This window comes from Montipora capricornis, chromosome 2 (assembly GCF_036669925.1).
Source record: "Montipora capricornis isolate CH-2021 chromosome 2, ASM3666992v2, whole genome shotgun sequence".
In the NCBI taxonomy this organism is placed as follows: Eukaryota; Metazoa; Cnidaria; class Anthozoa; order Scleractinia; family Acroporidae; genus Montipora; species Montipora capricornis.
Genome location: NC_090884.1, coordinates 36,306,672 through 36,322,409, shown reverse-complemented (window position 1 = coordinate 36,322,409; position 15,738 = coordinate 36,306,672). Strand labels below are relative to the sequence as shown.

Here is a 15,738-nt window from a genome sequence, read left to right as displayed (position 1 = left end):
CACTTCTCAGTGATGAGTTAACAATATTAGATATGGATAGTAGAAGTTCATTTATACATGCCCTCACAACTTGTGTTGAAGCAGGATCATTATCACATGTTTTGCTTGGTGCCTTCATTACTAATTTCTCGATGTCATCTGTTAAGACAGGTTGGAATACAATAAACGGTGTTCCAGAGAATTAAGGTTGAGACAACTCTCCTTCATCTAGTGTCTGTAGACTGTCCAGTTTCAGATGAATGTTCTCAATCTTTCGAATAAATAACTGTCCGAATTCACTGGCCACAGAGACGGAGTGATTATATGGGGGATACTGCTCATGAAGAACCACCAACAAGAGTACTAGCAGCTTTAAATATAGCTTCCTTTGGTTATCGCTGTTATTATCAATAAGCGTTTAATAATAATTACGTCTGGCTTGGTCAATTAGGTGAACAGTACGGTTACGAGCTTTGACAAATAACTCCTTATCAGATGAAAGACGTGTTCTTCTGCATACACGCTCACGTTTTCGACGTCGTTTTTTTTGCCGTCTTAATTTCATCACTGAACCACGGAATACAAGGACGTACAGTTCTGGTCTTAATAATTAATGGAGCGTGTTTATCAAGTACATCCGATAAGATAGTGTCATAGCAAGTCATTAGATCATCTATAGCTTCTGGTGGTTCTAGGCATAATGTGGTTAATTGAATATCTTTCTTTAAAGACTCAATATCAATGGACTTAATTTTCCTATATGGCACTTCTTTAGTCAATAGAGATGGCTTTTTTATCCGTCAGCTTGCATAGTACCATACAATGGTCTGACATAAAGCAGTCCGAGATGGGCTTGGTCAAAACTATATTGTCTAATTCACGAGTTATTATTAAATCCAAAGTGACCCGACACATGCGTGGGTGTTCTTACATGTTGGATTAGCGCCATCGATTCCAACAGATCTCTAAACTTCACAGCGTCAGCATTATCGCTTACATCCACATGAATATTCATGTCACCAGTTATCAAGAGAGGTTCAGTTGACAATACAATGGACTCCAAATAATCAGCAAATTCATCCAGAAAAGTAGAGACCATTACAGGGTGTGATGAAGAATACGGGCTGCGATAGATAATCACCAATCGTATTTTAAACGAGTCACAGCTAACCTTACAAATTCAAAGGACCGCATGGTGCCTGTTTTTCCTAACGATACAAGCAGCCGCTCTCTAGCAACTGCCCTCTTGGATTCCAAGAGGGCAGATGCAGTTGTCGAATCCGAGAGAAGAGGAAAGAGAGGCATCAGATGTAGATTCTCCAGTGTTTGTTGAAGACGGACAGTCAGCTCCGGTTAACGAGAGAGAGGGAGTTGAACTTGTCGAAACAGAATCAACGGTGGGAGAAAAGTATTATGTTACTCCTTGATCTCAGAATGCTGATTGCATTGGGGTAGATAACAGTGACCAGCCTGATGAAGTGAGGGAAACTGAACCTCACGCGGATTTGCCAACTTCTACTACGGATGACAATTACCCAGAGGATGTCAGCCGTCAAACAGTGGGGTTGACTGTACAAGTCGTACCTGAAGCAGTTTCCAGTGTTCGTGGGAGACCATCCAGGCAACGAAAGCCACCAAGTCGGTGCGAAACTTGGGTGGATGGTTAATCTGAGAGGCCAGTAATGCTTGGGAACTGATGGACATTGCCGAACAGGCGAGGCAACTAAACAAGTTTGAACATTTAACTGTCGCGTGTTTCCAGAGAACTGTGGACATTGTCATGTTAATTAACGAACAGTCGTTAGAGACTAAGTCAATTGTGTTAATTTGAAGTTGTTTTAAGTTTACTCGGAAGTGATTTGGAAAGTGGACCAGCAGTGGGACAATGCTCATAAAGGGGGGAGTAGTGTAGCGTAGGCGATCCCCATAGGTACCCCCCTTCCCCTTAGGGACAATTGTAGTCACGTGACGATGGTGCAATAAGAGTGTGCTGAGTGTTGTGTTAACTGTTGATCAGTGATTAAAAGAAACCAAAATGTTTTATTGTGGAATTGTGGAGTTACAGTACTTTGTGTGTGGGATGGAAAATAAAGATGTAACGGAGCCAAGTGTAACTCCCAAAAAGGAATGGATTTGAAAAGGCCATTTCCACTGAATCGGTGATTGCAAGTAAAGAAAACTCCCTAATTTCAATCAAAAGTAGATAGAATTTAAAAAAAAAGGAAATGGCTTCACTGATCACACTTATAAAAGGACCGAAGTGTATTTGATAAAGTATACCCTAGTCCGGCTTACGAAGAAGAGTTTTGCACAAGAGGCGTAGCTAGCTCTGACTATACACACTGACTCAGTGTTTAGCATTTGGTCCATGGTAAGAAACAGTACTAAGATAGGGAAAGTTGTATCTAATTAATTAAAACTAATTATATACATCATTAAAAAAAACGTGGACAGCTGAATATGTAATGTCGAGTGCCAGTTTGTTTACTTACAAATGTCTTTATTTCAGCTGGTTCTCTTTTTTACTCAAAAATGGCCTGGGTAAACCTCTCCAGTCGCAAAATCTGGATAACAAATTGTTCAATTTTGAGATCGCGGAAGTTGAAGTAGATCAACCAATGGACGCAACGTCAAACAGTAGAAGCAAGAGAGCGTATCTTCGTAAACCACAATCTTTTTCAGACTGTCCAATAGCTTCATGGCCAAGATCGATACCTGGATGTGGGGATAAGTGGCCTTTTTACCCAGCTTACAATGAATGCGAGGTCCAATGTCGACACAGGAGCTTTGCTTGCCTGTAGCTCGGAATATACCAATTAGGTTGCTTAACGGTCAAACAAAAGATATCAACATAAACGTTGCCTTTCGATGTGCAGTGTGGCCCAGTGGTTAGGGCGCTTGCCTTGAGATTCGGAGATCCCGGGTTCAAGACCCGCTCTGACCACTCGTTGAATTTGTTCCTGGTTGTCCCTGGTTCAACTTCCCAGCTGCACTTGTAAATAGCCAACTGGTTTGCCTCCGGCCAGTTGGGATTCTTAACAGTTGTAGTTGTTGTTTCGTTTATGTTGTTTCATTGGCCCTGAAAAGCCCCTATGGGGAGCGGTCAATTAAGTATGTACTGTATTGTATCAGAGGATACTGATTCTGGATTGAATGTAACTAATTGAAGTATTCAGTTCTATTTTCTCATATGGGAGTTCCCTGGTTATTTTTTCTTATTGCCTGTAGGGTTAGTGAAAATAAAAGGTTTCGAATTGTCCTCGTTTTGATGTTTCCGGTTGCTACTTTAATAGTTAAATCTTTTTTTTTTTTTGCCTTCTTCTATAGAAAAATTCATTGCCTAACTAGTGAATTCCACGACACATTTTACGCTAAAAACTGATATCGCATGAATCACGAAGCGATGAGTACGATATAGTTTTTCGAATGAAATTTACTTTGTAATTCACCAGTTTGGCAATGAATTTTTCTTGAACAGCATGAGTTTTAAAAGAAAACAAGCACACCCTCAGCGAGCGAATGAAAAAGGAAAAATACCATCAATAGCCAGCGAATAGGAATCACGTTAAAGTTAGAACCCATTAAAAAAACTTTGTCAGTTCAAGGTCAAAAAAAGAGTTTTTCAGATGTACTTTATTCCACTTTATCTCTGAAAATGAGATCATTCACATTTTGATGTATTTCATTGAAACACGCCAGGTTGGCTTGGAACAAGAATCGGCAAAATATGACGGTGCAACCAAGAAAGGACGAACTTCAACAAGATCCGCTCCAACACTTAAATAACGTTTAAGTGCTTTACACAAATTATTGAAAACACAAGCTAGTGAAGTTTCCCCCTAATTTTACGAGAACTCATTGCGATTACGTGTTTAATTATAAAACAAGGACAAATTTTTTTCGTCACTGTCGAGGCACATCGAAAACCAGTTGGGCAAATGGATCAAAAAGCGCTTGTTCTCTCGCATTTTAGAGCAAAACAAAGAACAAATCAACTTTTTCTTTATGTCCAAAAGAGTACAGATAATTGTTATTTAATTCCAGTTGACAATAAAAATTCGATTTTCATTCCTGAACAAATGAAAAACCGATTAAACCACTTTTTGAAAATGACAAACCGTTTAGTGCCCAAGGAAAGAATTTGTGGAGTAATTTCTTCCACTAAGTATGAGCTATTATTGGTATTCTGTTTTGTCGTTGTCTTTCTCTTTCGCTCTCCTTTCGTTTCTGTTCTAGTTATAGGTCCTCCAAGCATCATGCATGTGACCTTATATCAGAGCTTCTAAAGGTGGTGGACAAAACACTGACCCCCAGTCCATGGACTACCCCGATGGACTATCCAAATGGACTACCCTAAAAATACTATTTCGAATAAGTACTGTTGATCTATGTGTAAGCAGCATCTCAAATAGTGTTTACTTAAGCCTCAACACCCATTTTAAACAGCATTGTTCAACAGTATTTAAGTCTAAGCACCCATTTTAAAAAGGTTAGCTTTCGATTATTGTTGTGATGGCTGATTACCTCATGTACGGTAAGTGAAATGAAACCATGGCCGTATGGATGAAAATTATCAAGGTATTTTATTTATTTTATTTTTTTTGTTGTTTTTATTTTATTTTATTTATTTGTTTCTCCAATCCCTTCACAATACATAATTAAGTAGATATAAGTTTAAAAAATAAATAAATAAACACGCAATACAAATTACAACACTTAAATTATTTTACATCGTATATTGGAAAGAGAGGAGAGGGGCACAACTAGATAAACTAATGTTGTACCCCTTTAAGTTACGTGTGACAAAAGGACTTGAGATTTTTATTAAAAAAAAGTAAAGGAAGATAGTTAGGTAAATAATAAAAAAAGATAATCTTTCATTAGTATTGAGCAAGGTACAAGCTCAAAAGTGCTTTTCTAAATATATTTTTAGATGGTTTGTCCCTAATGAAATGCGGGATATTATAATGCTGGGGAAAAATTTCCTAAGGTTAGTTCGAAATGAGGGTATATGAAGATTTGATTGGATAATGCACTGCTGGTATTGTAATTATGTAGCTCAGATAGGAAAGGAAAGAAACTTTATTTAAGTGTCTAGTCGTTCTAAACTGAAATTAACAATGAAAGTAAATCAAGTCAAATGTTGGTTTCTGAGAAGAGGGGAGACCGGAGTACCCGGAGAAAACCTCTCTGTGCAGAGTAGAGAACCAACAAACTCAACCCACGTATGACGCCGAGTCTGGGAAACGAAACCCGGGCCACCTTGGTGGGAGGCGATTGCTCTCACCACTGCGCCATCCCTGATACTAGTGAAAGAGCTATATTAGGAAACTTTTCATGGTGAAAATAATCATAAAAGAGCATACATGTATTCAGTTTAACAATGTCATGAAATTAAAGAAGGAAGGTGTAAGGATAAATAATGTGGAGTTATTGGTCCCATTAAAGAGACATCATTTATAACACGATCAGCTTTGTTTTGTAATTTTACGATTTGAGACGATGGAGCATTATAATTATTTCCCCATAGAGTACAAGCATAAGTAAGGTAAGGATATATAAGAGAGTAATACAGACTAACAAAGTATGTGCAATGTAAGTATTTTAATCGATTGATTTCTTTCAATAGCACTCATTCGAAATGGTATTTTTAAGAGTTAGTCCATTTTAGGGCAGTCCATATGGGTAGTCCATGGACTGTGGTTCAGTGTTTTTGGCCAAAAATTGCAGCTCTAAGCAAATTAAAAATAAACACCCAGCTTTAAGTTTATATCCCTCCGATGCTTGACTTGTATAACTGCGTAGCCACCAATGTGGACGACAGCTATCATGATATGTCAAACTGGATTGAAACCAGCGAAAAATGCAGAATGAAAACATTTTCCAAACCGTTTTGTCCCTGAACACGAAAAACGTTGACTGTGTAAGAAATATAGTTGGCGTAGTAAGGCCGTGTAGCCGCGTCGAGCCACAGAAAGTGCGCGAAAAATAAAGCCTCGCTTATGTTTAAGTGAGTTAACTTGGGTTAAGTGAGTTAACTCCAAAAGCAATACGTGGTCAGCGGTCAACTTCCAACAAACAGCTGACCTCGGTGAGATCTAAGTTTGAGCCCGCGATATGGTCACGCGATACTGGTCAGCGGATATCTTGCTTTGACATGTGTCACTTGATCAAATCATGGATGTCCAAAGAAGGATGCTGTAAACTAGCATGATACTGGTCACTTTGTCATACACGGATAGGGTGGACGTACGTACGTACGGTCGATGATGTCATGGCTATAAAACCAAAATTTCACTCATCGATGGGTTACAATATTTTCTTAACTATGGTGCACCGCGCGCACACGCCCTCGGCGCGCGAGGAGCTCCGCTAAGAAAGAATATGTAAAAGAAACACACGGCAAATAAAGAAGGAGGTTTAACATGATTGTTGTCAGACCCTATTTGTTTCCCTGAACAGTTCTAAACAATATTGTTCCCTTTTCATGGTCGAGTCATGCGCAAGCACAATCACAAGCACAAACACAAGTGACGCATTAACTTTATGTCTCTTGTTCTACAAAAAGGCGTTAAGTGTCAAGGTTATAATGAGCATGCGTTTTGTGCTTGTTTTTAGCGGTAACAACGAGCACTTTCAGCAACTACTTATTCTAGTATTACTGACGTCATCAAAATCGACGTTAAGTTTTCGTATGCATCTTCAATATGCAAGGCATTTTCGAAGTAAAAATATTTCGCAATTATTCATCTTATTTACCTCGCTCGGAATCGTTAGGAATTCCAATACTGGATCAGCTGGATTGGTTCGAATAGTTTGGGGAAAAAAAATGCGAATATATGGTAATAAATTCTTGTATGCCAACGTTGTCGATAAAGCCCGTTCATTTTATTTCTTCTTATTTTTAGGACAGTACGAATAAGAAATGTGCGTAAAAGCTTGCCGCACGTTCAACACGTAATGTTGCTAAAGCCATTGGGGAGGGGGAGGGTGGGGTGGGGCTCCGACAAGAGATGCCTGTGTAAAGTTTAGGGCTCTAAGCTATGATCTAGTTGTTAGCTGGCACTTATAAGAGGAAACCAAAGTTACTTTGGGGGGAGAGGGTAGGTAGCCTGAGTAGTGAATTGGCATTTGACTTTGTCAACCATAGTCAGTGTTTATGTGACAGGGCTTTGCAGTAATCGAATGCCTGCAACTTTGAAAGGACCCAGAACCCATCTCTTATAAGTGGAAGTCAGAAAATATCTTAGTTTGACCCTTAACTCTGCATGAACCAGTAAAATATAATCCACCGTTAGACATGAGTGAAATCTAGAAGTGGCATTGTTGAGGCTGGGGAGGGGGGTGGTGGGGGGGGGGGGGGGGAGAGAGAGAGGAGGGTTTGAGAGGAGGTTAGAGTTCGATCCTAGTTGGAATCATAGCTATAAGAAGCAGGAACCTTGTTCTGCATCTGAAAGGGCTAAGTAATTGTCTCAGCATTAGGCGGAGCTTTTAGTAAATCCATATATATATATTTATTATTCATTCAAAATATTTCCCCGTTTCTGATTGGTGAACACCACACGCATAATTCACCATAACCAGATGCTGTTCACTAAATATGGAAAGAAACTTCGTCATATTGAATCAATGACATCAAAAGTGCAGCCCGCTGCAGATTATTGAGCCGATGACGTCAAAATGACTTCAAAAGTGCAGCCCGCTGCAAATTATTGAACCGTTGACCGAAAAAAGCTGGGGACGAGATTGTGTTATTTTTGTTGAGCAGAAAAATGGCTGCGAGTAGGTTTAGAAGTTTGAGCAAAGAAAATGTTTTGAATGAATAATAAAGCAATTATTGAATTCGGCTTTCGTAGAATATGAAGAAATCTGCAGATCTCGGAGGATGTTATCCACCTCGGCGTTCGGCCTTGGTGGATAACACCCTCCTCGACCTGCAGAATTTTTCATATCCTATCCTATCAGCCTCATTCAATAATTGCTAAATATATAGCTACATCTAACTGCGGACAGTACTGTTTCGGCCTTCTGGGCCTCACCAGTGCAGTGCTGATATCTAGGATGCAGGTTAAGCAATAAAGCCACCCCAGATGTCCCACACATGTGGTACATCCAAGCCATGCCAGAGTGCTCAAACTAGCGAGCTAGTGAGCATGCGCAATTGCTAGCGGCAATGACTCATCCTAGTAGAGTGCTCAATTTGAACATGTTTCGGCCATGTCTAGACATGACGTCTCGAAAGAAATTGTTTCTCATTGCTTGTTACATGCAGCGCGAAACAACTGTTTGGCACTTGCGCTCAGTTCGCGAGGAAATAAGCCGAAGGGAGCAAGTAAAAAGAAGAGAAATGCTCCCGCCAAATCTTGCCAATCCATGGAAACGGCCTCGAAAGGAAAGTGAAAGTCCCGTCAGTGAAGATGATCCGTTTGATATGTTTGCTAAGAAGGAGTCTTGAGCTTGGTACACCACTGAAATATCATGATCATCATGGTTTGCTACAGCAAACCCAGTGAATAATACGGATTTTCAACTTTATTTCAATTTTTTTTCCTTTTTAAATAGTGGAATTATTATTACAATTATTAAAATTGTAAAATGTGTATGTAAAGTAGTCTCGATTCTCTGTGCCAAAAAAAAAATCCATTTTGAGTAATATCGATGTTTTTAACTTCGGTTCTGGCTGCCTGTTTTTATTTTATATTGCCTTCAAAACGCGTGAAATGCAGTCTCAGGCAACCAAATTTTCAAAATTTCCCGGGGAAGCATGCCCCCGGAGCTCCCCTGGAGGGTCGTACCTCGGGCACCCGTTTGGTCCATCTCCTCGTTTGAACGCACCCTCCATTGACTTGAAACGAAATGATGTCCGGACAATTGAACTTCTCTTGCCCTTTAGGACTTAATAGCCAACATTCAATCAAAGTTTTTGCCAGCATTATGACTTTTTAATCCTTTATATTTTTTCTTCACTTAAGTTTGTACAGTCTTCATTGCACAGCTATTTCCAAGAATAAAAGTTAAACTATTTCCTTAACGAAAACCTGCAATTTTACGCTCTCCACTTGATGTTGGCTACCGCAAAAAAGAAAACGATTGCTCTGGCAAGAAAGCGAAATTGCTTTTAACTATCAAATTAACGCCGACTTCGCTGAAGCCCGTGCAGCGTGTCTAATTCCTCTGCACTTTTACCTTATCTAATTTTCAAAAAATCCAAGCTTGTCCTTGTTGTGTTTTACTCCGGCAAAAATAGCCTGGGAAAAACTCTCCAGTCGCTAAATCTGCAATTAATTGGGAATTCTTGAAAAAGTGAAAATTGAAGTACACCAAACCAATGAAAGTCATTTGTACGACATTGACGCGTCATATTATTATTCTTTCTTTTTTTTTTTTTTTTTGTTTGTAAATTCCATAAAATTCTTAAAACATACAACAAAGGATACTTTGTTCGAAAACTCATTTGTTTTTTTTAACAGTTTGCGTTTCCGTTAAATACAAAGTTAGTGAATGTGACGTCTTCCCAAACGGCAGAAAGTGTATCCTGTCGTCAATCTCTCTTTCACAACGAGCAGATAAAATGTAATATATTTCACTAATCCGATTTCGGATTTAGTTTAATATTAAAGAAAAGACGCTCTAGTCAAATGATGTAAACGAGATAGTTAAATGCACAAAGCAAACTAACATTTTATTTGCTTGATATCTCAGCCCTTTTTTACTTGATGACGATTCATATAATTATCTCCCAGCCGCTGCCTATACGACTGCCAAATGGTACTTAACAGCGCTCCGGCGCCTCAACCTGATAATCCAAATAAGCAAAAGCTTGTTTTTCTGGTACAACAGATATGACCATTCTTGCCTAGAAATTTCGAGAAACTAGCGTGAAAGCTACTAGAGGATTAAAACGAAACAATGAAAGTGAGAAATTCGATAAATATTGGCCGAGCTTGTGAGAGTTACGAGTCCATCCATGGGCGGGACATAACGACGACACAAACTGCTCTGAATTTCAGTATTGCATGGATCATTACAAATCGGCTTTTGACGTTCATCTAATTGATAGACCTAATCCTCTCACCAGCTTGGTTGTGGTTTAAATAACTGCTGGCTTTGGCGTGAGATTTACTACGCATCATAACGGCAGAAAGGAAAAACAATATGTTTTCTATATAACTTTAGGTAAAAGATCTACCTCGAAAAAGAAAGATACTTGAGATTAGGCGTGGGCGCTTCAAAGGATACAAGTGAAAAATTATCACAAGGTTAAGGGCCCTTACTTATTAGGAAAACATAAGAGCAACGTACAATTTCATGAGCAGTTTTTACATGTTCGAGGACAGTAGTAAGTCCTGAATTTCTCCCAGTTTCCGTCACATTGGTGCTTCATCGCTATTCAATGCGGCCATCGATCTTTGCAACCTATCAGTCAAGATTAAAAACTGGTGAGTCTCATCAAAATGACCGCATGTAAAATGATCTAGCACGATGCATGATGTTTACTTGACAGATAGTATAGGGGCTCATTTGGTACCCCCTCATGGAGCGATCTATATTTTTACTACAAAATCTAGGCAATAACTTGCGGATAAATGATCCCTAAAGGCAATGACTGCTAGACGATAAAACATAACACAGTTATAAAAAGAGAACATATTCTATTTGTAACAACCTCAATCGATTACAATTCTTAGTTTTCCCGCAATCCGTCATCTCAATCAATAGTCTGTTTTGAAGGCAGAAGCGGATCCAGGGGAAGGCCCCAGAAGACCCGGCCCCCCTCTTCTCCTTCCCCTCTCTATTTTCGGAAGTTAAAAGTGAAGTCCTTTTAAAATGTCTTGCCGTTTTTCGAGAAAACAACCCCAAAACGAAATTTTTTTATTTAAGCGCCCCCCCCCCCCCCCAACCTCTGTCATTTTGTACCCACCTGCAGGTAGTGTCAATGGCCTTGTGGTTGGCTGCAATGTCCTTTTTGACGATAGAGGGGGTAGTGTGATGTCTTCACCGCCGCCGCCTCCACCTGTCGAAAAAACATGTAGACAAGCCGAAACAACTTGGACTTTTTCCCCTTCTTCTTAATTCCTACTTATTGACTCAATTAACTACAGCAACAAATGGGAAACATGGCTTGCGCTACCTTAATAATTTGATCTACGCGAAATTGGAACTGCAAATAGATCATGAGTCGAACAGTGTATCAAACGAACGCACGCATAAGCGCGTTCACTGGTTATGACGTGGCAAACGTAATCTTTGTGAAAACCAAAATTTTGGTTTTATCGACGGAGTTGATAATGTAAATTGGCCACCGTACAGAGGGAAAAGCTTTTAGAATCTCTGTACGGTGGCCAATTTACATTATCAACTCCGTTGATAAAACCAAACTTTTGTATACTACTTCCCCACCGACGCAGCACCACAGTTTCTCTAGAAACTACCCCTTCATCTTTGTGAAAACTAGCATAAATATTGTATTTATCCTTTCTTAATTACTGTGTAAAGATGATAAACTTAAAGCTATATATCATGGTAGTTTTAGAATTAGCATAATACTGTTTTGAAGTTAATGGTCAACCTCGTTAAAGTGGCATGTGATCGTCATTTGGTCAAGGTTGATCTCGAGTTTCCAACGTTGTGTGTGTGTTGAGTTTGCTGGTTCTCAACTCTTCTCTGGCTTTTCTCCAGGTACCCTGGTTTACCCCCTCCAATCCCCTCCCCCTTCTCTCTTCTCCCACTTCCTCCCCGAAGCTCCACCAACCCCTTTCAAAAAAACAATTACATTGTATTTGACTTGCTTTAAGGTCGGGCTATTTCAACTGGTTCACTGTCTCTCCACCGGTAGAGCATTTGTGCTCAAATTGAGACTTAAATGAAGCGACTACTTTGTGTTATTTATCTGTACATAACTGTAGCACAGTATCAGTTTGTTCATTCAGTCTCTCCACTTACTCTTTTGTTCGTTCGTGTCCTTGTTCGCCCATTCATCAGACACTGTTTGTGAATGAGGTGTTTCTCCTTAACATTTTTATTACATTTTACACCTACAGACAGTTCATATACCTATTTTGCTTTGAATCCATGAAACATAAGTGGTGATCCTCGTAAAAATCGTATAATATACTGTTGAGCACCATCGCTCTCCAAAGCTGACTATTCCATGTAGGTGCCATGTGTTTCCCGTTTGGCATACAAAAGGGATTCCACTATCACCCTGGCATCCACCGGTTGAGCCCTCCCGACCCTCACCAGCGCACAAGTGAACCTGTCTGTCATAACCCTTCCTGTACTTTTTCTTGCATTCTTCGTGGGGTGTAATGGGCATCTTGGCTTGTTGGAGAGCATCAGCAGGTCGGCCTTCTTTAATGCGACCCCAACCTTTTAAAAACATAAAACTAAAACAATAAAAAAAATAACGACAACAGAAAGCTAAATATAGAACGATTTTTACCTGAAAAGGAATCGCGGCAATTTCCTTAAAAAGCAATGGTAAAATGTATTTTTGATTTGCATTTTCGTACCAGTTTGCCTCTTGTTATTCACAGCCTTAACTTCCAGAAAAAGAAGAAACCTTCCCAAATTAATTAAGTGTCCATCTGATTTGTCAGGTTGGATCTTTAGATTCGGCTAAAGCAGTCGACACCTGGTGCAGTTCAAGGTCGATAAGATTTTGGGCTTCTACATTTCCTCAAGAGGATTTAATCTTTTTCTTTATGTTTTCTGGAATGTGGGAATGCGTCTTTTACTTTTAGAGTACACTTTGCTCCAGACGAAGTGAGTCGGCGAGATATTTCGATCCCGAGTTCGAGGTCGACCCCATTAAATTTGTGCAATGTGCAATGTGAATGGTCTAATGGTGAAAATCGCTTATCCTTCTTGAAAAATGCTGTTCGGATACCTAAACCCCCGTAATTTTTGGCACTGATGGCGACTTATAGTTTCCTAAATATTGAGCGGAGCCTAAGCGTAACCTCTAATATTTATTATGCAAAGCTAAATCACTATATCATTCCATTATATTTCTCGGCACATTTAACATTTTATTCATGCGTAAAGATTGCGTAATAATCACATTAATCACAAGGTATTTTTCATTTTCTTTAAAATAAGTGTTTTTCAATTTTCATTGGCTGAGTGCAACCGATTCTCTGTTATTCTTCTCAATTTCTGCTCAAAAGTGCCTTATTCCTCCGGCAGCGCAGAATATTAATGTATCCAAGTTAAAATGTGGAACAAGCTTTAGCCAAGCTACGTAGAAGGTCATAGAAAGGTGACATTACTTAAAATTAAGCTGTTCAAAATAACAGCGATTATAATTCCAATAGCATTTCAACTTCAAACGAAAAAGTAATTCCAGCCATCCGAGAAATTTGATATTTTTTGCCAATCTAATTCATACCCGTTATATAACAGTTTGCGCTACGATCCGGTTTTTTATCAGGCAAGCACACGGTAGCCACTTTTTCACTCAACTGGACTGGGCGATCCAGTTTTAGTAGAGCAATGTCATTTCTTAAGGCTCGCGTTTCAAATTGTTCATGAACGATGAGAGTGTTCACGTTAAAAGTCTGCTGAACATCCGTTGTCCCTGTCCTTCTGTGAGCCCCTGTAAACAAAGTTTGCAAGACATATATTATTATTCTACTTTGGATGGTGCTTCGGGATCTGCATGTGAATGCAAGAAACTTGTCGAGGAAAGGGAAACAGAGGAAGCGAATCAAATTAATTACAATGTATTTTAATGTAGAGAGTGAAAAAAAAAAAGCGGAAAGAAAAGGAATTGACTGACATGAAAGATGAACTTTCATTCAGCGACAATTTAACCCTCGAGAGTCCTTTGCTTAAATTTTTTGAATTCAGGGTGAATTTTGATTGGTGTATAGCTTTAAGACAATATTGAACGGGAAGAACAGAGAGCAGAACGGAATCAGCAAAGCCACATTGAATGTATATCTCACCGACTACTACCGTGTATCCACTAGGGTCCGTGTCTTTGTACACGCAGTGGGCAGCGGTCACTACCCAATTAGGTCTTATCAGTGATCCACCACAGAAGTGCTTACTGCCATAATGTCCACTCACACGGAGCGAAATCTGCCAAGGCCATGAGTGTGGTGTAGCATTGTCGCCGTTAATCACCCGAGAGGAGGACGGTCTTTTGCCACACCCTATATACAAACGCAAGGACAAAATAAAACAAGTCGTAGCTTTGATTTAGACCGAGTTTGTCAGTCTCTCAGAGCCGTGAAAATTGCGTAAAGAATCACGGTTTCGCCCTTTTTCCCTCCTCTATCGCTCATAATAGTGACACTGTGTCTCGTGCAATCCTCTTTAAAGCCCTCCTTACTCACTTAAGCATGAAATTTTTGGATGAGTATAAATCCTCAGAAAACGGCAAATAAGTGTTTCATAGAGTTGTCCATTGGAAATTGTGTGTTATACTCTCCTTGCCTTCGGACTCTACCAAGGGGCTTTGTGCAAAAGGAATTAAGAGAATTTCCTGCAGCAATCATCATTAATCCTTACCCATAGCCAGTCTCCATAGATGCTTCAATTTACTTAAGCTTCCTTTTACCGCCAGAGATGTTTCGGAAGCTGCAACCTATTGATGCATTTTGTTCGTGTTCGCCAGTGTTTAAAAAATGGATTAAAAATACTTTCTCACATTGCAAGATTTTATGAATTCTTAACTCAACAGTGTGGTCCTTTCAGGGTTTGCTACTTTTATGCGATCGCTTCCCTTCTCACTTTTTAAGACAAACCCACTTAAATTTGACTAAAAATTCAGTTGAAAATGTAAAGGCTCAAACCTTGGATTTTAAGACTAAATGAAGGTTTAACACGAAAATGCCTTTACCTACGAAGAAATTGTTTTAAACTACTCCGGACAAGGACTATATCAGTCAAAAGTGAATTCACTTCTATGTCAAAAAGGGGCGTCTTACTTGCATTCAGTACCGCTCCGAGTGAAAGGAAAACAAGACCAAAGATAGCGAACATTTTAGGAGATAGCTTAATTCAGACTTAGGACAAAGTATTTTTGCATCCTACTTACATCTGCTCACCTGTACAAATTTTCAAAAAGTGTTTATTCTCTTTCTTTACACGTCGAGGAGACAAATTTTGCAGATGAATAAACAAGACTATTTCGTAACGTTTCTCAATCATGGTTAGCGTTGGAAGACTGGGTGCCATTTATTTGAATATTTAACAATTATTCGCCGAAGGCGAAGTGATTATCGGTGAATATTCACCGAGACGAAGTCGAGGTGAATATTCACCGATAATCACTGAGCCTGAGGCGAATAATTGTTTTAGTATAAATACACAGGTGATTATTTCAAAAAAGAGAAAAAAAAAAAACAAAAAACGCCAAATCATCTTCACTTACAGTGGCAAAACGACTAGTGGCAGCCATTTTGTCCGTTGTGGTGATTATCGGCTGATAATCCGAGATAGCGAGCCAATGAGAGTGCGCGATTTTGTATAATCACCTGTGTATTTATACTAAATTATTTTATTATATTCTCAACCTCGGATAATGCATTTCGGTTATCAGCTCAGTTACCTTAGTTTGAACTTATATGGTAAATGATCTCGTTAAGCGTTGCTAAACTAAGATTTTTTTCGCCGGAAAGCGAAATTTCTCTTTGAATAAAGCCAAAAAAAGTTTGGATCAATTCCGACGTTTATTAATTAGAAGTACGCGAAAAGGCAAGAAAAGTTTTTGTGATGAACCTACGTCTGCTGACCACAAGGTATTACACA

At 39.3% G+C, this 15,738-nt stretch overlaps 1 protein-coding gene across 1 annotated transcript; it reads right to left on the bottom strand.

Moving 5' to 3' along the window:
• Positions 1-12,025: 12,025 nt before the first annotated feature.
• On the bottom strand, positions 12,026-15,165 carry LOC138037239 (chymotrypsinogen B-like). Its single transcript, XM_068883212.1, has 4 exons — positions 15,036-15,165; positions 13,929-14,138; positions 13,370-13,576; positions 12,026-12,348 (listed from the first exon to the last, which is right to left on the bottom strand). Exons 1-4 carry the CDS (start codon positions 15,163-15,165, stop codon positions 12,026-12,028), a joined length of 870 nt encoding a protein of 289 aa, XP_068739313.1.
• Between the last annotated feature and the right edge of the window lie 573 nt (positions 15,166-15,738).

Excerpts from the sequence above, each read along its gene's own strand:
- LOC138037239 (XM_068883212.1), bottom strand. The coding sequence starts at position 15,165 with ATGGCACCCAGTCTTCCAACGCTAACCATGATTGAGAAACGTTACGAA. Across the intron at positions 14,139-15,035 it reads CTTTTTGAAAATTTGTACAG|GGTGTGGCAAAAGACCGTCC; the intron begins GTGAGCAGATGT and ends GTTTGTATATAG. Across the intron at positions 12,349-13,369 it reads CGCAAACTGTTATATAACGG|GTTGGGGTCGCATTAAAGAA; the intron begins GTATGAATTAGA and ends TGTTTTTAAAAG.